General features: G+C 43.3%; 1 protein-coding gene across 6 annotated transcripts in view; it reads right to left on the reverse strand.

The window, feature by feature from the left end:
* Window positions 1-26,402, reverse strand: part of LOC124340787 (protein turtle-like) — a 39,774-nt gene that overhangs the window by 5,160 nt on the left and 8,212 nt on the right. For 4 of the 6 annotated variants that reach the window (XM_046793440.1, XM_046793439.1, XM_046793445.1 and 1 more), the window contains exons 2-12: window positions 6,846-7,015; window positions 6,359-6,658; window positions 4,129-4,253; window positions 3,392-3,638; window positions 3,001-3,276; window positions 1,528-1,815; window positions 1,248-1,438; window positions 952-1,161; window positions 604-875; window positions 328-500; window positions 14-97 (exon numbers count right to left, since the gene is read on the reverse strand). In XM_046793440.1, coding sequence (XP_046649396.1) covers window positions 14-97; window positions 328-500; window positions 604-875; window positions 952-1,161; window positions 1,248-1,438; window positions 1,528-1,815; window positions 3,001-3,276; window positions 3,392-3,638; window positions 4,129-4,253; window positions 6,359-6,658; window positions 6,846-6,933 — 2,254 coding nt within the window. In that variant the 5' untranslated portion in view covers window positions 6,934-7,015. Of the gene's footprint in view, window positions 1-13; window positions 98-327; window positions 501-603; window positions 876-951; window positions 1,162-1,247; window positions 1,439-1,527; window positions 1,816-3,000; window positions 3,277-3,391; window positions 3,639-4,128; window positions 4,254-4,460; window positions 4,569-6,358; window positions 6,659-6,845; window positions 7,016-26,402 lie in introns of those variants that run through there. The other 2 variants (XM_046793442.1, XM_046793443.1) reach the window with 2 other exon arrangements.

Genomic DNA, 26,402 nt, shown 5'->3' on the forward strand with positions numbered 1-26,402 from the left:
GATGGTTAGTTACCGTCATTATCTCCGCTATTCGACGGAGCCGGTGACGTGGTCGCTCGACTAGGACCAGGAGGAGGTGGATCAGGTGGTCTTTGCCCTGAACGCGTAGACATATAGATCGCATATGTAATTTTCACATTACAGTGAATCCGAGACACATTCAGCGCATTGCAATCGCCGTTTTTTTTTCTTAATTTTAATATGGTTTGGAATAAAACCCAGATTGATTGGTGTTTTATTGGGCTCATAGAGGGTTATTAATCTTAAATACGTTTAATATCGCTAATCGGGGATATACATATTTTTATGGCAATTAATCCTGTATACCTTTGGTGCGTTCCTTGATGATATTGCTGAACATTCCATCTCCTAAAACATTCTTGCCAATGACCTGGAACTCATAGGAGGTTCCCGGCTGCAGGTTGTGTATTACCGTCTTTGTATTGGTTGGTGGATCGACGTCGACAGGAATCCACTGCGTTGCTCCCTCTTGTCGGTACCTATTTATAGTGGAATTTCATTTGTTAAAAAAAAATTAAATGTTCTGTCACACCGTTTCTTAGCATTCAAGGACACAGAGGATCAAGTTAGCAAGAGCCTTACCAAATGACGTAGTTTTGTGAGTAATCAGATCCACCACTATAGCCCGGAAGCCACTCGAGGCTGACCGAGAATTCACTTGACTCGGTGGTAATATTGTAAGGAGCATGAGGCGTCGTTCCTTCGATGACCAGATGAGCAGTGGCGACCAGTGTAGCCACTTCGTTAGAGACGTGACATTCGTAGTATCCGAAATCCGTCCGACGGAGCTTGCTCAGCGTCAATACGCCAAGTTCCTCCCGGGAACGGTCACGAGGCAGAGGCCGTCCGTCCATCTGTCCATCCAATTAGAGACAGAAAAACATGAAGGATCTCTCATTTTTTTTGGCAAAGACAAAATTGCTATCATACCCTTCTCCAAGTGACGCGGGGACTGGGAGTTCCTTGAGCCTCGCACATCATCTGAATGTCGTCGTCAATCTTGTGCTGGTATATAGGTTTGGGTCGAGTCACGAACGTAGGCGGCTCTCGGACAAGAACTTCCATAACAGCTGACGAGCCTGCAGTTCCATGGACGTTGTACGGCGTGCATGTATAACGACCTTGGTTTTCTTGCGACACCTGCATGGGCATCAATGAGATGGAAAGATGCAATCGTAAAATATTCAACAGGATTCAGCTATGATCCGTCGTGAAAAATAGAGCACCTTTTCAAAAAGCAACGAGCCGTTTTTCAGGACACCGACGTTGGGCGTTTCAAAAGGATCGAATATTCGTTTGTCCTTAGTCCACGTGATGAATTGAAATGGTGGATGAGCTTCGACGTGACATCGTACTACGCCCGACAGTCGCAATGGAAGATACTGAACCGTTGGAGTGAACGTCACTCGAGCAGGATCTTGAAATAGAACGAAATACAGGTGTTTCACGTTATTCGGCGAATGCTGAAGATATTTCGTAATAGTAAAAGAAAAAAAATCTACTTACATTCAACCTCTATATAGGCCGACGCTCTCTGGGGTTCGCCGATTCCGTTGGTGACTTCGCATGAATAGAGCCCTCTGTCGTCCGAGTGAACGGGACTGATAACCAGAGTACCATCTCTTTTAAGTAAAGTGCGGGACTCGAGCCACGGGATCGAGCGCACAGCATGATTTTCACGGTACCAGGTAACGCTAAAGTTGCCAGGAAGCCCCCGTGCCTCACATGGCATCTCCAACTTGTCACCCTCCAGTCTGGTGACGTTCAATGGCGGAACGATTATTACGGCTCCTCCTATTTATACAAAGAAAACCATTTTTCAATAATTTAAACATATGTCGACATTTACGTTTGTGAATTGTGATGCCCTACTACTTACAAGTTCTTATTTTAATGGATACCAATTCGATCAATAAGTTGGCTACGGTAAGCCTACTGTACTGTACCTTACTGTACTTAAAAGTTCAGAAAGGCCTATTGAAATGCCATTGTATGATTTTTTTTTTCTAATGCGGTTCCATCCAAAGTAAAAATAGAAAAAAAACAAAAATGGATGGGAAAAAATCAATGAATGGGAGTTCACGTGTAGTTGGAGACACGACACGCAATCACAGAAGGGAAAGTAAAAGTTTAAGGAAAAAGGCGTATTTCTTCGTCTGTGGCATTCAACTGTACGATACATCTGCATTGAAGCTCGTTTTGCCTCGTTCCCTTTTAACCCATTTTGACGCATGACAAATCAAACATCCATCCTTATATTCGTATTGTACATGTATCCATTGAGCACTCAACAGAATAAGCATTAAGAAATGCATCAGAGATATCATTTAAATCAAAGAGATGAAGGAAAATTACAAAACGTGAACAGCAACAGCATGAAGACGTGATATTAGTTTCAAGCTGCTTGGACACATCTTTAATATGCGCATGTAGCCAACGAACCGTAATTCTTATTTATATTCTACAAGACGACGAACCGCCAATATAAACTTCCCTTACCATCAAAGACTTTTCTTTAGTCCCTACAGCTCACCCAAACTAACTGCCACGAGACTTGTGATTCGCATTCTCATTTTAAAACGGGACACGGGCAGACTTTACTTCGAAGTTACCAGATTTTGATGACGAGGTATTCGTTGACTGGGAAGGGAATAAAGTAAAAGGTAAATCAACTTAATAACGTCTCTAACATTCAGCACTAACAGTGAAAATTTTGAGGCTTTAAGAGAGAAATCTTCGCTCGTTATCATTTTACATAAAAAAGAAAAAATGACGTGTACATTACTACTCTACGATCATTTCAGCTAAGCTAATTAGCCTAATCAATCTGGATTTATGTTTAGTATTGCCACACGCATTAGTCAATATTAGATCCATAACAAGCTGACGAAACTTTCGAGCGCCTTGTTTTTTCCAAAAGGAACATTGGGATTTGTGTTATGCTTAGAAGCCAAACAAGAAATGAAAGAAACACTGTACCAGCAACGACGAGTTTTGTGGTATGTCGGACACTTCCTTGGCCATTCTTGGCTGCACACGTGTAGTCGCCAATATCTTCCTGGCGTATGCTCGAAATCCGCAGCTCAGTGCCATCGTTGGCCACGGCCAGAGAGGGGGAGGTGTGAACTAACTCGTTGTCGCGATACCACAGGATCTCAGGGATGGGTGTTCCTTCTGCCAGGCAACTCAGAATAATAGGATCTCCAAGGCTGACGTAGACTACGTCTTCGGGAGTCATCGTAAATCTTGGTGGAGCTGTCATCATATCAACAGCAAAGAATATATTTTTGTTATTAATGGTCCATTTTTACTTACAATAATTTCTTCGTTGTTTTTCTTAATACTAGTACTAATAAAATGAATTTTCTACCATGAACGTTAAGATGGAAGAGAGTGCCATTCTTGTCTTGTCGTGGCGATCGGTTGAGAAAGTTGACCAAACACGAATACCAGCCTTGATCGGACTCACGAATCCGTGTCAGGTTGAGCGAAGCTAGGCCGTAATGAGATGAGCCTTCGAGGGAGCCTTGTTGTGCTATGCGAGACACTCGGCCTTCGTATCCTTCGCCCGTATGCAAATAGTTTTCGTACCAAATAAAAATAGGTATCTCCACTCCCTGTTTCAGAATTTAGAATTAGAATTGAAAAAAAAACAATCTTAAAATAAATACAAAATTGTCTTGATCTCAAATTTCCTAATTTCAACTATTGATTTAATAAGAGTAGAATATTCAGAATATTCAAAATTCCCTTTTTGCCATTAAAAGCTACCATCAGGTGAGAAATGTACTGAATTGCAGCGAAAATACTAAAATAGAGCTGCCAATTTAGAATCATGTTTGTTTCCAACAGCCAATAACCCACAATCCGACATCAGCCGATGTTTAATACCACAGATCAAAGGAAATGTTCAATTTTATCAGTAATATTAGCAACCTTCCCCCATTTTCTTGTTTTTGTTTTGTTTTGAACAAACAACACACTTTTTTACTTCTGTACTACACAAAATTGGGGCTTTGTATAACTATTGCATGGGCAATCGAACGCTTCATAACATTTGTAGAGACATTGTCAGAGATGGTTTTCATATGGAAAAGTAATAAATACCTTTTTCTCCCACTGAATGACGTAAGGAACTGGATGGGCTTCTGGAAACTCGATGTGGCAGTTGAAGACGATCGAGTCGCCTACCATTGCCGTCAGATGTTCAGCGTCCTGTGGGTTACTTAATCCTATAGAAAAAGGCATAGCGAGAGCTTTAGAGATGCAGTTTAGAATACATAATTATTCAGAACACCATTTTCTCTTTTCCCATTTCAGGAAAACGTTATTCTTTGGCCTATGTCCTAGTAGGCTTAAATGATTTCCCAAAAAAAAGGCACCATGATAGAGCCACAGAGGTATGCAAGTATTGCAATATTTCGAAATTAAATACATACATTTAATTAATTATCTGAAGCACAAAAGTAACCAGTGAGAAGCCCTTTCATTGTAAAGAGAATAGCTACTACAACCTACAACAAGTTTCGTTAGGCACACACTGAAAATATGAAAACACATTAAGCCAATACACGGTTGCCAATAGTGAATAGCAGACAGCTTTGGGTAGGAATTGTAAAGGATCGAGTAAAATGTCGAACAAGGATTTTTACAACCACAACGGTTCATGTAGGTTTTCTGCCTTTCTGTCCGAAATTCTCGAATTTTTAAACCATGTTTGCTGCAACAATGTTTCTTTTTTTTCCTTTTCTTTGACTTACAGATGTATTTATATTAGGTGGATGGTTGGCTTCTGCTTCAACCTGCCAGTCGTCTCAGCGTGCAAGTATTAACAACAGGAAACTTGGATCGATCGGAAGTTGGCTTTTATTCTTTCCTCTTTCGTGCCCACGTGTGCGATGTATCGACTCGGAAACCACTCTTTCCAGCCTCCCCCTAGTTTATCTCCCTTCAATGCATCTCTCTTTTCCATCTCTCTGTATAAGAACCCTTTTCCACTTTTATGGGCCCAGTCTTTCTCTTTATGAAGGGATATAAAAGTTCTTTGGTAGGATTTATGAACCATCTAGGATGATTGACCGCGTACTATGTACTATGTAAGCACCTGGCATTTCAAAAAAGTATATAATGTGATCTTGCGACGTATTTTGTTCGAGCTGCATACGTGCAATGGTTTTGATGGATACATTTTTATAGCATTTCTTGCAAAATTTCTTCGGATACTTTATGCGATTTGAAATGGAAGGACTTGTTTTAGTTCTTCATTCACATAATGACTTAAAATTTACCTAGACTTTTTGCTGGGGGTTACAAAGTAGGCCATTCAATGTAGGTCTACCTATACTTTCTAGGCTGATGGGTTATAGATCGATCTCATTTTGCTCCGATGCCCTTTTTGATCTTGATCTTTTTCTTATGGAAGTAACCAAAAGTGTAAGGGATTATGGAAAGCGCGAGGAACAAAAATAAAACTCTAAGTGAAAGGTCAACAAGTAAAAAAGTATGTAACGAGATTCTCTGGCCCTATTGACAGTTCCTACACCCGCAAAGCTTTTGTATGGAAACGCTCCGATCGAAATCGTAAGATCCAGGGAGGGATCATGCACAGAAATGTTGCCCAATTCCAAAGTTTCATATCGAGTCTACTATCTAGGCTAACACTTAATTCGATCTGTGTAGATCCTGCTACCATGTTATGGGGGCAAACTCGAAGAAAGACAAATAACTTTGTTTTCCTTCTCAGAAAAAATAACGAAATGTAATATATTTAAGTTTTACTTTAAATTTTCTGTTAAAAAAATTGTTGTCCCGATAAATACCCGTATTAAGCGAGAGCAATCAAAATTGTGGCGGAACGTTTACTCGGGCGTATTCTACAACTACATTCATGCTCGAAGGATCTTCTAAAAATTCTTGGATACTACGAAGGAAGCGAACTTAATGCTCTATTCTTTAGTTCACAGACTGTGGGCGGACATTTTTTTTTTCCAGGGTAAAAAGATTTGGTTGATCAATTGTATGAAAATTGCTCCCTGGGCAGGGTATTCAACCCTCTTACTTTGTATGCACCCGATGTTCAACACGACCGTACAGCCGAAGACTCGCAGTTATTGCTTCCTTATAAGTTAGCTCATATAGATAACAACATTTCAATTCGAATTCATTTTCGCAAAACGTTGAACCGTTGTAAATTGTCAAGAACGTTTTCCAGTAATATTTAATATCCATACAATTGATGTGTGAAGCGCAACGTCGGCGATTAGTTCAGCTCTTGTATCGAGTCAACCGCTTGATGTATTGCCTCAGTTCAATAGTCTATATCAATAGAATGTCCTACCTGAGGTGAATAGCGAGTGGAGGAGAGTGACGACAATGAAGACAACAGTGTGGTGGGACGAAATGATGGGCATAAGGTGGGAGCGTTGAGAGATCGTGGGTCGTAGTGCAGGCTGCTGCTCTAGCGATTGCTGGCAACCACCGTCAGTGGATTTTGATAAAAAGGATGAGATAAATCGATGCCGCCGCAGCCTTCCGGACTTATTTTTGCGCTGGTAGCTGCTGCAAGCGTCAGACGAGAGGTAGATCGACCTGCCATCTTGGACTTCACCGGCGCCCGATTCCTGCTTGTTTGTTTCATCTGAAACAAAGACAATTCAGTTAGAATTCACGTTTCAAGTAATAGCTGTCGAAACTTTGCAAACAAACTTGATAATCTAATCTGAATCGATCGCTGAATAAATGAATAAACACGACCCATTTTCATGCTGTTCGCATTGTAAATAGGAAAATGTGAAATAGTTTTAAAAAGGGACAGCCATTCTTACTGAATTGACGGCAAGAGCAGCATGCGGGCGTGAAATCGTGGCAACATCGGGTAAGACCGAATGCGATACGCCTTCGGACCCGAGCCATACTGGTACCACGTCTTCTACCGGCGCCATAATCCCGGACCGGCAGGATTCTGACGACTGCTACTACCTTGGCACAGCATTACCTATAAAGAAAAATATCAAAGAATGGGTTAGATTGTATTGAACAGGACGACCCTTATTTTATACTTAAAAAAGATCACGCCATAGAAAACGAAAGTATAGCGCCCACGTTTCGATTGGTAAAACTTTGCTACTGCCAATGCAAACAAGGGCGTGTTTGAACTAGGTACAGTAGTTGTATCATCTTTAATCTAACATTCGTAGATGAAAGCCGAATTGCTTTAAATTTTGATTCCGTACAAGATCAATTAAAAAGGAACTGTCAAAGGCTATAATATGTACAAAAGTTGGTTGGTCGGAACCAATCCCAAAGTTTCAGTTTAAAACTGGTCGTTTCTGAGAAACGACAACCCCGAGGGACAGAGTCATAGAGAAACACGACTGCCGTCTCTTGGCGGAAATGAATGATTTGAAGCCGGGCAACTTTATGTACCAAACAACGGTCTCGTCGCACACATTCACTCAAAATGGCGACCTCTTTTGCTTTTATGCAGCAACGGTTTTTCATCGACCCCCCCAGTACTACACTGCGCTCCTCCATGATACATCAAAAACTGTTGAAGATATGCTGCACAGGCCTAAAACATGAGATTGGACCTCATTTCCGGCAGTTGCCTTCAAAAGATTGCTTTCATTAAGCGTATTACGACCAGCTCTTGCTTCCAAAGATGAGCTTATTATATGTCGAGGAAAGCTCTAGATGTCAAATGGAGCGAGCCACGAATAAGCAGAGAGAGCGGAATGTTTATGTATTTTTGATAAGAAGGACTAATACCACGGCAGTATACCCTACATTTACCAAATGCTAAGAGTAATGAATTCCGCATCGCAAGCACCGAGTTAAGGCTAAGAACTCAAATGGTTTTTCGAACGCAAACATTTTTCACATCGATAGGAAAAAATTACATCAACTCGATTATTCTGATTTCATTTATCATTGGTCATATATTTAGTATTCCATTTCTATCTTAGCACTCATCCTGCCATTAATTAAAAAATTCGGAAGATTGAAACCTAGAATAAACGTATCGCCTTTTGGCCCAAATCTTTTTAAAACCATCTTTTTTTTAAAGTCACCACATCGGCGATAGCTGCACTTCTTAGAAGGGAAACCAATTTTCAATAGAATTAATCGGTAGAACGAGAATAAAGAAAGCGAAAGTACTCCAGTCAATCTCGATGAAAAGCTACAAGCTGGATCAACGCAACCTTATGAAACCGATTTTTTTCTTTCTTCTATTTAACTTTTATATTAAAAGAGGTTACAATTTTTTTTTTTTTTGAATAGCGGCTACAACAACAAAACCAGAAGCTGTTCCAACAAGAATGTCAGCTAAGTCTTGAAAATGGAAATTTACATGCTATGGGAATGGGGAGGGGGGAAGGGGTGTCGCATTTTCTTTTCATGATGATTTACTTTACATCTTAGCTTTCATGCTCATAAGACGATCAATAACAGGGAAGATTGATTTTGCAGGGACTTGCTGTAAACATTAACTTTCGATTGGAATTTTTTATTTTTCTTTTTTTAAAAGGAACGGTTCTTTATTCGCACGTCCCCCTCTCTTTGAATCCCATTTAGCCTGTCACTTAATAAACTATTGGATGCAATTTAGGTCGGGAGTTGCGAAAGAGGTCTGAGAAAAAGACGCTGTGCTATATAGGATTCGCGAAGAAGAAGAAAAAAGGGAGAATTAAACTAGTTGATGTCGGCTTTTGACGTTCTTGCATAAACCATGCTCAAGCGCATCGTCGTTCTTATTATAATGGCGCGCGGTGTGCAAGTACTAAAAGATTTTTCTTATTCAGCTGTGCATAAGATGGTTTGACAAAAACCGGCTCACGTCAATTTACCTGCGCGTTTGCGGGTTTTGAAAACGTAAAAAAATAAAAAAGAATTGGTCTCTAAACCAGTCTGTTTGATTCTCGAGAAAGAAAAGTCAATATAAAATGTCAAACGACTCTTTGACACGAGAAAGCAAAAGACGACAAGTTCATAAATAAAAAAACTGCGCTGTCTACTTTGGAAAAATAAAAGAAGAAAAGATGGGAATAGGTAGAGAAAAAGGCCGACTGAATATTGGTTGTACGACACTGTGTAGAAACCCAATATGCATCAAGACTTTGACGTTTTTATCCTAATGGGAAAAAGTTGCGCAGAAGAGAAATAGGGATGGCAGCAAGTCATTGCTCGTCTTCTTTTCCAATTTTTTTTTCCTTGTTGTCGGTTTGTTGTTGCGAAGAACTTGAGGTGCATATGCAAGCAACCTTCTTTTGCCACCTCCTTTTGACTGACTCGACTGCCAAGCCGCTCGCTGCTGCTGCAGCCAACGGAGGAAAAAAAAGCTAATTGAATCGGCGGGTTAGATCCCGCCGCCGCCGCGCTATGTCGTTTTGACTTACGACAACGGTTCGTCCCTCTTAATCTGACAACGATTCACACTCACACACACACCAAAAAGAAACAACAACAAAAGCACGAATAAGTGGCGACGACTGTCAGCACGGTATTGGACATTGGGCGTCGGACTGTGCACATACATAAAGGCTCATCTCCGAATGACGACACACTAACAATGACGTAGGAGAGCAACAATTTCAAGTCGATTTCCATAACTTGACTATACACAGCATATGTCTTGATTCTGTCAAAAGTTGCGCGTCCTCATCCATCCAAGTTTGATGCTGTGAATTTCCATAGTTTTAGATTCCCTATTCTTGCCTTCTGGCCTTTTTATTTTTCCTCGCTTGATCCAGATAAATCAACGATCGATATCTCATACTTTTAATAGCAGAGAAAATCAACATAATCATCTGCGTGCTCTGTGCATGACGTCAAATCTCCCAGGCACCTCGTCTCGACTTGACAGCCATTTTTCCATTGGCGTCATCCGCGAGCGCTGTACATGCACATCAAGTCTTAAGGAAAAGAATATATACAGAGCAGTGAATAAGCTAGCGGGCCAGAAATAATATCAAACTGACTGTAATAGAACAATTCCATCACCCCAGCAACGCGGGCCTCTCTCTCAATTCCTCTGAACTTTTCTTATCGAATTGCCAATTTGCCGTTACCAAATTCTTATTGCCGGGTGCCTTTAGAAAAGGGCTTCGGGCGGGGGGGGGGGGGGGCACTAGACGGCAAATTTATTCTGAATAGACGGGATTTCTTCAAGTCAATACACTTTATAGTTCAATCAGTCAAGGAGAGCACGGTTTATAAAGACCACGAGAAACGGCGGAAGTGATTGGACCACGCGAAGGATATATCCAAACAACGGCGGATCTTTTTATAAAGCTATGCAATTCCCAGCAATTCCGAAAGGATAGTCGTCTGTTGTAAAGGAGGAAAAAAGGGAAGACCGCACGACCATTTCCAATTCAGCCAATTGAAAACTCACCTAGGAAATGAGACCGGCAACTAATCGTGAAACAGAGAAACGGCGGGGGGGCTCTGTTGTGATACATATAAGAGTTTATCTCTTTTATATATAGAAGAGGATCCCAGCAGCAGCGTTTGTTTCTAGAATGCGCTGCTGCTGTATTATTTTGTTTCCTACATACTCTATAGTTGTTCATCACTTTTATTCTGGCGTCTTTTATCTTTACCTTTTTTTCTTTCTAGACTTTTTCTGTCTCGCTGAACAGCCAGAGAATAGGAAACTCTAGTATAGCGCCCAGCAGCAGTTGGGGAAACGAAAAGAATCGCAAGGAAAAATAGAGTGTGCGCAATGCTGGGTATACAAGAGGGAAATAACTTTCGGTCCGATCGAAGTGGTCACGTCTGGTCATCTCTCGCTCGGATGAACACGTCTACCCGTAAGATAAGTCCATTAGAGAAAAAGGAGAACAAAAAGAAATAACCCAGAAGCAGGAACTTTTGGCAATACAGCGCAGCATTCACTCGTTTGCTATTACATATCCGTTCCATCAATGAGTCGTTTTATTTGCGCGGAATAAACACGATTATATCTTACTATTCCTATCCGTCAAGATTGGCTATTAGGGGTTTCTCTCTTTGGCCGGCATCCGACCGAGCGAGCAGCCTATATAGATTCGTTTTCGGACGTGATTTGAGACACTTGTGCGCACCTTATCATTACATAATATAAAACAACTCGAGTGGCGGCGGCTTCATCAGTTTTCTTGGTTCGAGAGTCGACAAAGTCCTCGTCGTATCTGGCAATTTCTTTTGTTGAGAAAAAAGGAAAATCAAATCAAATAAAAAATAGTTCGATTGAAATGTCGCCTTGAAAACGAATGGCAAAGAAATTGTCAGATGGTAGACTGCGCCGTCGATGATAACGGCTCTAGTGCCATACACAACACAAGGGCTATACTCTTCGATGCTGCCGCTGTGGGGGGAGAAAAAGGGCGCGGCCGTCGCTGTGGAAATCACCCATTTACTCGTGAACTACCAGCCAAGGCAGAGAGGGAGAGAGAGATTGGACGTGTAGGACGTCGTAACCTGGAACTGGGGAGAAGAACTCGTCTATCAAGTAAATGGGTTCCACTTTCTTCTCGGATGGCATACGTATTTATCAAAGAAAAGAGCGGCCCGTTGGCAGCGATCTGTATCCAGTGCTGCTGGACGGAACAAGAGCTAGACTACTGGGCGAGGAGGAGAATGTTTCTCATTGATAAGTCAACTGAAGACAAGTCTCTGCCTTTCTGTCTTGGAACAAGAGATACTTTAGTCGTCCCCCTCATTCTTTTCATCCCTTTTCTTCCTTCCTTTATTGCGCTGGATCCTCTTTTTTGGGCTATATAGAGGCCCGTATTAGTCAACAACACACAGGAGTCATCGAGACCATCAAAGATTGATGAACGATCCTGTGCGGTCTTCATGTGCCAAAGACCCGCAAGCGCCAAAGACCAAAGCAAGCATTGCCCTTGGCATGTTGACGAAGGCTAGAAGCGACCCACTTCTCTAATGACGCAATCGGAGACCGAAATCGGAACAATCAAAATGAATAAACGCGGGGGACGACGAATTCATTCCGCGATGAAATGGGGAGAAATTCACTTTGAGCGATAAAGGCGGCGGCCTACTATGTATAACTCTATTGTACCGTAATAAAATAAAATAAAATAAAAAGTCCTATAAAGTAAAGACATGTCATACGTCTGTGACGAATATAAGCAAAATCCAATATCTGCAGATGACCGCGTCGATTTCTCCATGTCTAACAACGCAAAGCTTTTTCCTCCATCTTTTTTCTTTTGCTTTTGCTTTTTTTGCTTTTGCTTTACTCCGGCTGACTGTGGTACATAAATCGACTGGCACAGACACATTCACAATGCTGTCATCTTTCACAGGAACTCCCCTCCCAAACAACCCAAAGAGAGGAAGGACCAGCAAAAAAAAAAATTACATATAAAATTGTACTGCGCAGTATATATAGTATATAGGAGGACGATGATATCACTACGGGCGTCGAGGGAACCGCCATCGTGCATAGTCATTGGCGCCGACAGGATATGATATTGGTTCCACTCACTAAAAGTCTTCTTCTTTTCTCGTTTGTCCTTTTTTTATTTTATTTTCCTTCTTCCTCTCTCTCTCTATCTTTGTCTATTTCTTTCTTCTTTCTACGTCTATATATTTAGCTGGCAAACTGGATTGTCAGCTCTCCGCTGGTCTGGAACCGTCTAGCAGCGACCCGTAAAACAAGAAAAAATTGGGAGGGTAAAAAATCAAATGAAAAACGCGAAAAAATATAGAAAGATATTCAAGATGGCTGTAATCGTACGTTAGAAGAACGGGAGGGAATTTTGTTATTCAGTTTAAAAAAAAAAAAAAGAAGAAGAAAACGCATTTCTAGATGTCTCGACTACCAAATTCGAGTCTCCCGCTATTATCCACGTCAAACGTCGTCTACATAAACATCGCGTATCAAACTTGCAACCGAATCAGTGTGTGATGATGTTGCCCGAGGCCAATACCGGTATCTACTACTGAATAAAAGTATACATAGTTTATTACGGCTACATATAACTATAAAAAAAGAGCAGACAGCATGCATCATTAAGCATTTCAATGCACGTTCAGCTTCCATTACGAAGAAATATCTATAAAACAACCCAAATAAAATGAACACAAACAAAAAATGCTGTTCAATTTCAAAAATTCGAAACATGAAGCAGTTCAGCATTTTTTTCGTAGCTGCTGGACACACTCGAGTCGAAAATATGGGGCAGATAAGACGCTATAGTGGCGGTGTTCATTAAATGAATAACGGTGAGAATTGTTTTATTCTCAAGTGTTTGTCGTTTGTCCTTTGGTGGCGACTTGACCGCCCAACAAGGTCGGCAATAAAAGAAAGACAAATCCAATCGTAAAGTTCACTGGTCGTCGCATTTCCCACCCGCAACCAATTATTGTCCAGCTGCGTGATAACGGCAAATGCAATCGACTACGGTCTCCATCATCTCATCCCTCGACACTCAACATCTACCACATCATTTTCCCTTTAAATCCCCAAAACCTCATTTCTTTCGTGAATTTTTTAATCAAAAAAGGGAGGAAACGAGCGGAATCGTTGGAGCCCGAAAATTGTTAATCACTAGACTAAAGAATGGCACCAGCAGATTTAAAAAACAAAAAAAAAAAAAAAAAGGCATTATAAAACCGAGAGAGAGTTGTCTTTCTATTCTATTTTGGATTGGATCCTTTTCAATAATGAATCAACTTCTTTTTTTTCTTTCCCCCATCTAAACCATAGCTGTGCTGAGTTTGTTTGCTTGCTCTTTTTTCTTTCTTCCTTCCTCCGGCCGGAATCCCGGCCCTGCGGCCTATATAGACTATGCGGACGTCGCTCGCGCTATATAGCTGCGAAAAGGAAAAGCCTGTTAAGTGATTGTCAGCTCCATCAACAAGAGGGGCTCGAGTTTCGTTTTTAGCTCGGCTGCTGCTGCTGTTGTTGTTGCCGCTACAATTGCTGTGCTGGTCCTACTGCTGAACTGTCACTCGCTCTCCTTTCACGAATTCATCTTATAGTCCGCCCGCTCCGCATCTCTCTCTCTCCCTTTTAGCTTAAACAGCGAACGCGCACGCGGTTGGCTGGGCTCCCTGTATGCAAATAAGACCAACACCACCCACACGTCATGCCCGCCGCCGCTCTCTTCTCTGGGGCTGGCTGGCACTATCTCTTCTCTACCCCAACTGCAGCATCCATGGCAAGGACGCGTGGAATCCGCCGAGTAGTCGCGCTTCGTTTCACGCAGCACAGCAGCAAATGGCTGGATTGTGTTTTTCCCCATTTTCTTTCTTCTTTTTTCTTTTTTCCTTTTTTTTTTACTCCGGTTGCCACTGACTACTGTGTGTCAATCCTCGGCTTTTCTCTCTTTCTCTCTCTCTCGGCTCCGCTCGCATCCAGCGCTCGTGTAATAGTCTTCACCTCCCAGCAGCTTCCTGTAGCCCCCCACCCCGTTGTCGAGCAGCGATCGATATGGACGTCGTATAGACCCCTCGACGCAGCAATTAGGGCGCCGTTTTGTCACTGATGACGTGATGCGTTATGGCTCACTTAAGGACAGCGCCTAGAGCTACCCCAGCACTCTCACGTTGACACCGTAACGTGGCCCATAGCTAACCATAGGCCCTAACCATATACAACGTACTACTCCCTCTCACAGGTTTACGAAGCTGTGTCTTATAAACAATGGAGATAGGCTGTAGAGTAGATGTCAATTGAAACTCGTGCGTGTGTGCATATAGTGCGGCATTATGCGACGGAGGAGGTTGCGAGAAGAAGGAAGATGCGAAAGTTTAGTGCCAACCATCGAGTCTCATTTCCTTCTCTTTAGCAGCACCCCTAGCTCTCTCTTTGATGTTGTAGCTTGTTCTGGATATGTGTCGTTGATTTATTTCCTTTCACGTCTGGAATATGAAGATATACGACACGAGCCCATAGCCTCCAACACACAATCCCGCCCGTCTCTAAACAACATTGATGGACGCGGGTCACTGTGCTGCTGCTACTGCTGCTGCTGGCCCGCCTTGTTGGTTTATTTGCACGTTGGCCGAGGCTAGACGTTTTTCATCATTCGACTCTCCTTGCAGACAATTACATTGGCCCTAGATACTCTAGACGTAGCCCAGCTGGAGTCTAATAGTCTACTACCAGCCAGCAACTACTAGAGAGATGTGGATAGTATTTACGGGCTTCGCTCCTCAGACTATAAGGAATTCGGATTAATTGAAATGGTCCAGGATCATCTACGTATATATCCTTTGCCAGGAGGAAGGGGAGGGGGGTGGAAGAGGAAAAGCCATTGAGAATGGCGTCACATTAGATGAGACGCCCAGTCGGCTGGAACCGGCTGCTGTCTGCTACTTATCTCCACTGTCAAATTTGTGTTTGAATAAAGCAATAATAAGGGGGGGATAGAATATTGCAGCGACGTGACTATTGCCATTTCAAGTCACGACTACTAGACTCGTCGTCTTATATATATAAATTCCAGAGGTTCCCACCATCCATCCAGACGGGCTCACCCCACCCCTTTCGACTCGTCTGCTGCTCCTGCGACGGACCGAATCCAGCAGCAGCAGCCATCGACAATATATATACGTGACGTCCAAGTGTAAACGTTAAAGAGGCCACACATTCCAGACGTCTCCGAGTAGTAGTAGTACCTGACACCTGCTGATCAATTCCACTTCCTGATATATATTCCGGTGGAAACGGGCGATATATATTTGTCCGGCAGAGAATTCGTCGTCACGCTCGTGTGAGCCAGCCAGCGCCCCCCCCCCTTTCCAATATATATACGTACTACATCAGTTTAGACTCCAAGGAATTCAATGTGAGATATAGTATATCTGTTGTGACATTCTACAGACTATGTAGTATACTGCGCATTGTATCGTTCGTGCACAAAGGATCCTGCCTATAGAGTACAGAGAAATAAGAAACAGGAATCTCCCGAAACAACTTTTTATCCGATCAGTTTTGCTGCCTCGATCTCTACGGAGCTGGGCTGGGCTGGGCGAGATAGTGATCTTTTCCAACACGCCATCCAAGTTCTTTTCTTCACGGATCTGCTGCTGCTGGAGGAGGAGGATGTTATTGAGTTTCACTGCTGCAGTGCTGCGCTCCTTTCTGTCCAAACTCGAGCAGCAGCAACAGAAAAGAGCCGAACAGACAGGCACTTCTGTGCAATTAACCTTCTTACAAGCTTTGACTTTTTTCTATCTCTCTTCTTTTCGCATCTAGTGGGTAGTAGTTGTACTGCCAATGTAGCTGACTGCTTGACAAGCGGCTTTACCAGCACAGCCATCCAGGAGCTGGAGCTGGAGCATCCAACCTGGTATGCATTCGCCCGGAAGCAGGGAAAAGAAGAAATGCGGCATTGCGGGAGTGCTTGGGTCCGAGCTAGAGAGAGATAGACGTAGTACGTAGAGATAGAGAGAAAGAAACACAGATAAAGAGAGAAAAAAGAAGAGGGATGCGAGCGCAGAGGGAAATAAGATAAAGACGGAAGAGAAAGAGAACGTGGTACCGTATAGATGTTGGAGCAACGGTGAAGTCAGATTATTGATCTGTTCCCAAGGTTTAGACGGCGACCATCTCTCTCTCTCTCTCTCTCTTTGGCTCTCTTCGCCTTCAAACTTTATTCCGAGTCGGAAGCAAGTTATTTGAGCCAAAGTTCTATCTGACTCTCTTTTCTTTTTTCAACTAATCCACTGGATCAAAACAGCATATGCGATTAGAATGCTCCGAGAACAGAAAAAAGCCGGTAGACGATATAAAACCTTCTAGTTGGTGGTATTTTTTTTCTCACTCACGTACACTCTCAAAATGCGGGACTCCAGGAACTACTGTATATAAGAGAAAAGACAATTGAATTTTCTCTGAAGCTGATGAAGAATACGAGAGAGAATCCCCCAAATCCAAAACTACAAGTCAACAGAAAGTGCAATGGCAATATAACAAGTCAAACACTCGACTGTATAGTATAGTACCGTTTTTCTCCTCTCCCAGAAAAAAAGTTAACATGGGCCCAATTTGGTGCTAATTAGGCCTGGCGATTTCCCTTCAGGGCAGCCAAGCACACACGAACAAATAAAATAAGAGAAAACCGCACCAAAGTTATTACAGTTATATACTCCCGACAACCAAACCCAAAAAGTGTAGTATAGTATACCTTATATGGCATAGAGTACCGTACAAATGATATCGATGTATATACCGTTGCAAATAACTTTTAACCTACTTGTTTGTTTTTTCGGAGCAATAACTTTTTTTGTAGAATTCCTATCGAGATAAAATCGATACGAAACGAAAAGAAATCAAACCTGCGATATTTTCTTTAGAGTGGGAAAAAGACCAGGTTATATACGAGGATAATCTAACCCCTTTTTTCTCTGAGCCTTATAGTCTAGTATAAGCTGTTCTCTCTCACTCTCTCTGGATGTGTCTGTCTTTTCTAGTGCCCCCCCCCCCCCATTTCCGGGAAACGAGGCACGCGTGATCCGACTCGATAACAAGTCAATCCGACTCGATTGTCAATCCTATTCAAACACCCCCATCGTTCAAACATCCTCCCATCCACTTTTTCCCCTGTCCATTTCCTATGTATCTTTCTCGCTTGGAGAGAGGCGCAAAAATCAAACGCGGGCAACTCCGATTTGTATTTTTTCCATTTTATTTTTTGAAACAGACAAGGTCGAAGCAATTGACGACCATTGGCCCGTCCCTTCCATTTAGTCTACACCACAAAATTTGTCCGAGTCTATAATATATTTTTTTTATGGCTAGCTCTCAAAGTGTAGTACTACAGAGTTCTAATGCGCTCTATGCAACATCAACAATTGAAAAAGACTGGAAAGCAGGAAACGACCGGGCAACAACAACATTTTGCTTTATTATATTTTATTTTTTCTCCCTATCCACAAGCTGCCATGCTGACTCTGCAGTTAACTGGGGCTGCTCCCTACTCAACTGGCTCCATTGTAATAGTCATGTATAGTCTATATACGCCTCAGCAATACCAGTCCAGCAGCGCGCATAGCGTCCGGAGTTTGACTCAAAGTCTAATATGAGATCATTCAGCGCATTGTCACAAAAACATTGGACCTAAACGTCCTTGGTTATTTTTCCTATTGGACGACTGCTGCTGGGGCTTTATTAGAGTTGGACAAGGATCGATTGCTGCCCGCCCGTGTAGGAGGAGGAGGAAACTGCGTTTCACTGATTTTTCATTGTCAACTTCATTCCGTTTGTTTCGTCTTGGGGGTAAGAATCGAAGGCCACACGGCAGACGTCGACAAATAGTTCTACGCTCGTCCAATTTCTCCAAAAGTCTGAATTAATAAAAAGGAGCAGCCAGCCAGCGAGCGGTGTGTCCCATACGAAATGAAGCAAAGCCCGGCCCGGCTGGACACTTGGGGTTGGATGGTTGATGGTTGTGACTCTATAGTCTCTCATCAAACCCCCAGTCTTTTAAAGATTTTTAAAAGAGAAGGGAAAACGATGGGAGGGTGAAATGTGGAAAGATGACAAGGTCGTCAACGGGGAATCGGTCTGAATAAGACAACAAGGAGCAGCCAGCCCGGCAACGTTTCAATAGAAAAGAGAGCTAGATGGAAATAAAGAGATAGTGTATAGTATATAGTGGGACAGGATCAAAAAGGGGGACGGAACAAAGGTCCGCTTTCCGCTCAATAAATATATACCGACACAGCCTGGAGACACACAGCACCAGCCCAGCAGTCGTCGCTCTTGTTTTCTGTATTCCAGACGTTTCTCTTCTATTTCTTCTTTTTGTTTTTGGTTTTTTGAAACCGTCCACACAACCGTATAATGAGTATCGACGGGCGAACAAACAATCTCTCGAAACCGATTGTCAGTTGACATTGGCCTATCCAAGCGCATCCCGGAATGTTTAAACGAGAGAAGCTATACTCACAATAAAACAACGGCCGACAACAGAGGGAAAAGGAAAAGATATGTCGGTAAAGATATGACAATCACATCTTTTCATTACATTGTTACAACTTTGGGTGTGGAGGCGCAAGGGTCGAACGGCGCTTTTCCAGCCCCACGTGAATTGTTCAAACATTCCAGTTGAATTCCATTGGACTGGTTTTTATTTTAACTTTCGTTATGGGATGATCATTAACACGATTGAAATAGCATTTGAACCTGGTTTATAGCCGCCTGTGTCGGACCCAGATGTCGGCCGAATTCGAATAATTTCTCAATTGCGCCCCAAAGAAATAGACCCAATAAACAACTGGAATAGACTAAACAGCTGACTGCGTTAAAGCTCGACGGAAAAAAAAAAAAAAGATTTTTATTACTTGGCCTCCCTCCTAGGCTCTTCTCCTCACTCGCAATCCAACACCTCCGACAATTTCCGAGGTGAAAGTCGAATGGATGACGTCCGTTACGTGATGGGGCCACGACGACGACGACGACTACGACGCCACAGTCTTTTTTATTATAACTATTATTTTTTGGTCGACTCTCATGACAACGGGCAAACGGGGTCAACCAAGGATTGGCCCCTAGAGTTGAATTCGACTCCAACAGTCTGTGTGATGCCGGGCGGCTCGTTCGGCTGACAGAAAAGTCATCGAGACCCTGTCGCAGGCCAGCGCATTTGACAATCCCATTCGTGTCGTTTGCCCCTCCACACAACACACCAGCAAAAAAAAAAAAAACATAACAGAGAAGAAAGAAATGATAGTCGTCAAGGTTGAACGAACTCGACATGTACATACACGGGGGGGGGGGGGAATACATGGAAGAATCCTAGAGTCATTATCACGTTTCCTCCTTTTCTTACCCATTTACATTTGGGTTGAGTACTTGATAATGTGAAGTATAAGCGGGGCACCCCAAAAAGAAATTCATTCACACTCTTTTTCCGTTGTCGAGCGGCTACGAATAATATACACACACACAGAGAAAAAAGTACCGGTAATAGATGTTTACCTCGACGACCCGCTGACCCTTAACGGCCTCCAGGTCTTCACCGAAAAAAGGAATGAGGGTAAAAGATAGCTAGCTCAGGTCATCAAATGATGAAGAGTTTTTTTTTCTTTTTCTTTTTTTAAAAGAGATATACCTTCGTGTTTCTTCCCCCTTTTTCGGGTTAAAATGTATAAAACTTGATTATTGGTTCAAAGGGGAGTTATTTTAAATAAGAAAAGTCGTGCTGGATGCACTGCGCGCTCACATTAGACAATTCTGATGCTCCCACGCCGCGGAGAGAACGCACAAGCTCGTCGCTCAATCATTATGTTATATAAGAAAAACTGAGAAAGGGAGGGAGAAAGAAATTCCCCCCCAAAAAAAAGAATTTTTGTTTTTTCCTTTTTTTTTTCACCCCGATCCTTCACTGAATAAAAAAAAACAAGCAGGTCTGTTTGGACGGGACCGACAAACGGCGAGCCGAAACATTTTCAAATCATCATAAAAACAAAAGAAAGTTTTGGGCAGAGAGATTTGTGTTGGAGATGTTTTGGTTGTTGTGGTTCAATGGTGCCCAGCTCCGGTTGTTCTTCTTCCGTTTTTCTTATTCCGCACTATTTCTATGGTATAAACTATGTTGTGTCGGTGCGAGGCTTATTTTCTCTGCCCAAAGTTTGGTTGAAGAGAGCGCGCGCAGAATTTACTGAAATTCTTTAGACTGGCCAGACCGTTGCCCGATGCTGGTTTCGACGTTCGTTTCTTTTCTTTATAGCCGGGCCGAGTTTGAACCGCCAAATGAAATTGAGGCACCGGCGGCGGAAAAACAAAAGGAAGAAGAAAAAAAGAATTTTTTGGCCGGCCAGTAACCATCAACTCTCTGGCGGCCACCCCTCTAAAACAAAACAAAAAAAATTCCCTGCAGATTTCTATTTGGTGACGGCCAGCCAGCCCACAGCATCAAAGAAGAAGAAGAACTGGGAAAGCAAAATGAAGACGTAAAAACATGGGAGGCCGGCAAAAATAAGAAAACGGCGACGCAGAGAGAGAGAAAATAAGACACGACGGGCTGGAATAAGATGAGCTGCTGCGCTGGGCGATGTACTCAAAGATAGAGAGAGAGAGAGGTCCATCTGAGAGGTCGATGGAGAAGAGACTAGAAGACTAGAGAGAACGATTGCAAGACGAACGACTCGGCAATCGGCAAAAGAAAAGAATCAAAAGAAGAAAAAAAGGAAACTATTCGTCCATTCGGCTCTTCTAAGTCGTTTCTTCTTCTTCTTTCTGGTCTAACTTTTTCTTTTCTTATTTCCCAGTGTTCTTATTGGATTTGATTCTTGTTGCGGATGCCCAGTCAGTCTTGTCCTTTTCTTGGCCCAACTCTTCATACATCATTTCTTTTCTAGCTCCTTCTTCTTTCGCTGCTGCCGGCCCAGCACAGTTCCTATAGAGAGATGGCCGCCATTGACAGTCGATTGGTTCCCTATCTTGATTCTCAACGCAAACTTTTCCCTTTCGACTTTCCTTCTTGTTCACTCTTTTATTCTTTTTTTTTTGTTTTATTTTGTTCTCTTGGAGTTGATCCATTTTTCTCTTATTTTTCTTTTCTTTCCTCTCCCGGAAAAACTTGTAAAGGATGACGTCACTCTCCGCAGTTCAGCAGCACTGCGGCGACACACATCTACATATCAGAGTCTGCTAATCACCAGCGATGACGTCGTCACCACCGAGTAATTAAAACAGACCGGGAAATGATGATAATAATCCAAAAAGAATAATATCACGACGATCGTGGAAATAGCGTCTAGAATTAAGCGGCGAGGAAGAAGAAGAAGAAAATAGAAAAGAGATCCCGGAGTGTTTTTCCTTCTTATTCTCATTATTATGATGATGATCATTTCTGGCCATTTCTTTTTGATCCGTCGCCAGCGTTACACGTTCCATTGGTTCTATTGACTGAGCGTCGTTATTGCCGCCCGCGCTAGACGCCGCCAGGACGATGGATGGGCAGCAGCACTACCCCAAAAGAAGAAGAAGAAGAAGAGGTTCACGCCGGCGCTGCAACCCACCTTATATATATATATATATATATCCCTCCAAGCCTCCCACTCAACCCATTATATATATACTGATGTACTCTCTATATATCTCTATCGATCCTGGCGGTGCAGAGTTGAGGGTCGTCGTCATAGCCAGAGCCGGGCGGGCGCGGTCAGCCCACTCTTCCGCCTCCTCATCTCTTTCGCCCGTCGCCACACCACCGTCTTATTGGCACTGCTGCTGCTGAGCCTGTGTGGCCTTACATTCTTTTGGCATTGGCCCGGCAGGCCGACCGACACTCTGGTAAAGAGAAAACTGGCCGGCTTATTCCACAGCAAAGAGAGATGTTATGTGGAGAGAGTTTGCTGGGCCAGCCAGCCAGCCATCGGAAGGAAGCACTACAAGAATCAACGCACTACACCTACTCACCGCACACACACACACTATATCTTTGACCACCTTTTCTTCGACCGGAAACCGGAAATCTAGTTGGAATCAAACAGCCGTTGGCTCTCGCTCGGATCCGTTCCTCACCCTTGTCTATATCTCGGCGCTATACAGACATGTTGGAAACAAGTACGAGTTTTATTTCCTCTTCCACTGGAGGACCGGGGGGTCTTGTGGTTTTGACTTGTGGTCATCACATTTCTACTACCTCCCGTAAGGCCCACACAATGACGAGTGTCATTTCGAAAAAAAAAAACCTTAGCAGTGCTAATGATCGTGCGACTTCCTCTGTCCATCATCTTCTTTTTTCGTCGCAGTCATCTGTGATTTGAGTGGCCGTCACACACAAAAAGATCCTTTTTTTATTATTATCCCTCAATTTTTTGTTGTGTCTGATTAAACACACACACACAAGAAAAAAGAGAGAAAAAGGAAATGGATAACCGTATAAGAAAGAGAGCGGGACCGGAAGTAAGGCCCTTCCCCCTTCAAATAAAAAAGAAAGAATTTATAAATCTCTATCTTTTCCCTTATCCCGCTGTGTATGTATCTTTCCAGAAAAAAAAACGGGTCTTGGTGTGTATAAGCATCATCTTGTATACACATTGATAAATATACGTATACAAGATATACAAACACGACGGGAAATAATACGTCCAACCGGGAGAGAAAGAGAGAGAGAGAGTGGAAGAATAAAGAAGAGTAATAAAATATAGGTTTCCCTTCCCCCCTTCACCTTCCTCTGACATCTCAGATATCGTAAAAAGAAGACCATCGTGTACATGCACCATATATATATGTCTACGTGTTTATACGTACACACAAGGCCGGGGATGGGGGAGGTGGAAAGGAGGAAGCAGAGCATTAGAATATAGACGCACATTGTACAAAACGGAGATTTTGATTGGTTAGACCCGAACCGGTCAGCCAAACGGGACATGTAAGAATATCCCCCCCCCCCCAACGGTTGATGACATTCAACATTTTTTGGACGTCATTTGTCACACGAAATAATAAAAAAACAGATTTTTTTCTAATCCGTAGCGTAGGGATGACACCACGTAAGTTTTATTTCCAACCCTATAGAGCTGACCATCGTTGGTTTAAGACGTGAGTAGATACTACAAGGTGATGATTCACGCTGTATACATGTCAACGTTGATTCGGTCGAGAGACTAGCTGGAGAAACCCGCCAACGGACGCCGTCGTTGGCTGTTCAGTGTTCATCCCCGTCCATCTGATTTGGAATGCGTCGAGCACGACAAGGAGCCAAAGGAGCCAACACGTATACGACTTATCATCTGAATTTTGACAGGAGCTCTAGATATTATATACGAGCTGGGAGGTGGTGGTGAATGCAGTGCGTGTAATATACAAACTATATACACAGCTGAGCTATTGTAATAAAATCGCCCCGGCTCCCAGCTCTGCATATCCCTACCTGGGCAGATATGCCCAGCTTTCATTTATCCGCTGCTTGTGAACAGAGTGTGTAGTAGTTGTACTAGTCATATAGTCGGTCGGGTCTTTCGATCGGAAGACCAAAAAATATTAGTGAGGGTTGTCATGTAAACCCTAGTGGCCATGAACAAACAGGGGACAACAACAGCAAAGCCGGGCAGCAGCAGCAGTACATGTATGTATATACAGTTCGGGAACATTAGTAGTCGCTATATAGTCGAGGGGAAATGGAATATAACGGGACCGGCGACGACGACCGAGTCTCTCTCCTAACTATTCATCTCTCTTTCTCTTTATGCTACCCTGACTGGCCCGCCCGTCTACTACTGTCTGTCCATCGATCCAGCAACTCTCGTCAAACATGCAGCTCGATCGCGGGCGGAGATAGAGTCGCCGGGAACGAACGAAAGGAGAGCGCGTGCGATGGCACCGGTCAAGAAACGGAGCCGTATGCGGTTCTTTGTAATTGGATATTTTCTTCCTCTTCTTCTTCTTCTCTGCCGCTGCCGCTGCTGCTGCTGCTGCTGCTGCACAAGTTGAAGTATGCAGGCACTCGACCAACGCTGGGATACTTGACCTCTGATTGGATTTTTTCTCTCTCGACTTTCGCTTTTATCTTAGACGCTCTCTCCACCCCGTGGGCTAACGCTATTTCGCACAAACTACACTACCTACTACTACTACTACTACGTACAACTATAATAAGTTGATAAAAAGGAATACCCAAGTACATACGCAGTCTAGAGCCCAGCATCTATACATGAGGTAATAATATTAGCAGCCGGAGAAAGAGAGAAATGAAAATCCAAAAAATATTTGACGGAGGGTATTAAGAAAAAGACAAAAAAAAAAGGGGAGGAGCCATCCATGCGGAAGAGAAAAGAAAAAGTCAGAAAAGAAAAAAATGAAAAAAACAAAAAACAAATGGAGAAGCTATCTCATTTCGTCGTCTTCATCGTCCGTCTAATATAGACGACGTGCTCGAGAGAGTGAGACCGACATTGTGTTCGTGACGCCATTCCTTTTCTGCTGCCCGTCTCTCACTTCAACAGTATGTACTAACGATAATGATCTCTAGATAGGGGGGTGCGGTAGCCCGGCACAGTTGAGCTGGACAACACGACGACCTACATATATAGATCGTGGAACACTTTGTCCGAGCGCATCCGAAGGGCCTCCGCTGCCCGCCCAGAGGACCCTCACACAAACGCAGATGAGATCCACGGCCAAATAGGAAGGAGCCAAGGAGCCTAGATTTGGCGCACATGCTGCTGCTGGTGCACACACACAGTTGGCCGGATGCTGGTGGCAGATGACGGAATCGCCCGTCCAAACACTTTTGCTTTTTTTTCCATTCAACGAGAGAGAGAGAGTCAACTCGCTCTATGATGGCCGGCCTGTCCTGCTGCTCATTAGGAGATCATTGTCTATTCATTGGCCCGGCTAGCGGACCCGCACGCACGCAAAACATCCCAGCAGCACAACTCGACACGCGCCCTGCCTATTCTCCTGACAGGCTCCTGCTTCTGCCTTCGAGAGCTCCTGAAAGTTGAAAGGTCCCTCTGATGATGCGCTCTCGGTTTGTCGACTTATCGGCCGGCCAAGCCGACCTGCATCTGCATTGCAAATGCTCCTAACTGGGAACTACTAGATATACACACCCGGGCGAGAGAGATGTCTAGAAAATGCAGCGCAGAAACAAACAGCCACTCGAGCGTCCGTTAAGTGTAGGAGCCACTTGCATCTCTCATGGGCGAAAAATGAATTAATAAAAAAAGAGATCCCAGTTTAGGAGAAAACTATCAAATAAAAATCCTTTTCTTTTTGTCAAAAAGACAATCGTCGGATGAGAAAAACAAACAAAATGGGACAAGAATATGACGACTGGAAGAAAAACTGGGTGGGACAGCCTAGGCAATGGCCGATTGGAATCCAGCCCAGTTCTGAATAAAGCGAGCATGACGAAACGAGGAGCCGCCCAGATCCGTCACGTCGCAGCCCAACCAGCCAACCAACAAAACACACACACAGAGAGAGAGAGAAAAGTAGAGTAAGTAGCAAGTCGACGAGACAGAGAGAGAGAGAAGAGTAGACGACTGCACAAGCCAACTCGATTTGGGGCCAACGCATAGCTCGGTGCAGTCTAACTCACGTCAACATATAGCGAGCATATTGATCAAGCTGGAACTGCTGCTGTGCTGTGCTGTGCTCCTGGGTATATCACTGCTGCCCGACTTTGCCGCACTCTTCCGCACAGCACAGCCCCGACGCTTGGTAAAACTTCGCCACCCAAATACAGCTATAATGCTGGGGCCGTTTCCAAGTTGCTGATTCTCTCGGCACAACCGACATCCAAAAACATTGTCCCGCCCAGAAAAATTTCCCAGTAGGAGCCCAAAAAATAAAAGTCAACGTCACACAAAAGCTCCTAGCTCCTTTTTTTTTTCCCCGAGAGATGTTTTCTCTCTATGTGTAGTGTTTGTTTTGTTTGGGCTTCTTTTTCCTGCACCCTGTGAAA

Source organism: Daphnia pulicaria, chromosome 5 (assembly GCF_021234035.1).
Source record: "Daphnia pulicaria isolate SC F1-1A chromosome 5, SC_F0-13Bv2, whole genome shotgun sequence".
Taxonomy (NCBI): domain Eukaryota; kingdom Metazoa; phylum Arthropoda; class Branchiopoda; order Diplostraca; family Daphniidae; genus Daphnia; species Daphnia pulicaria.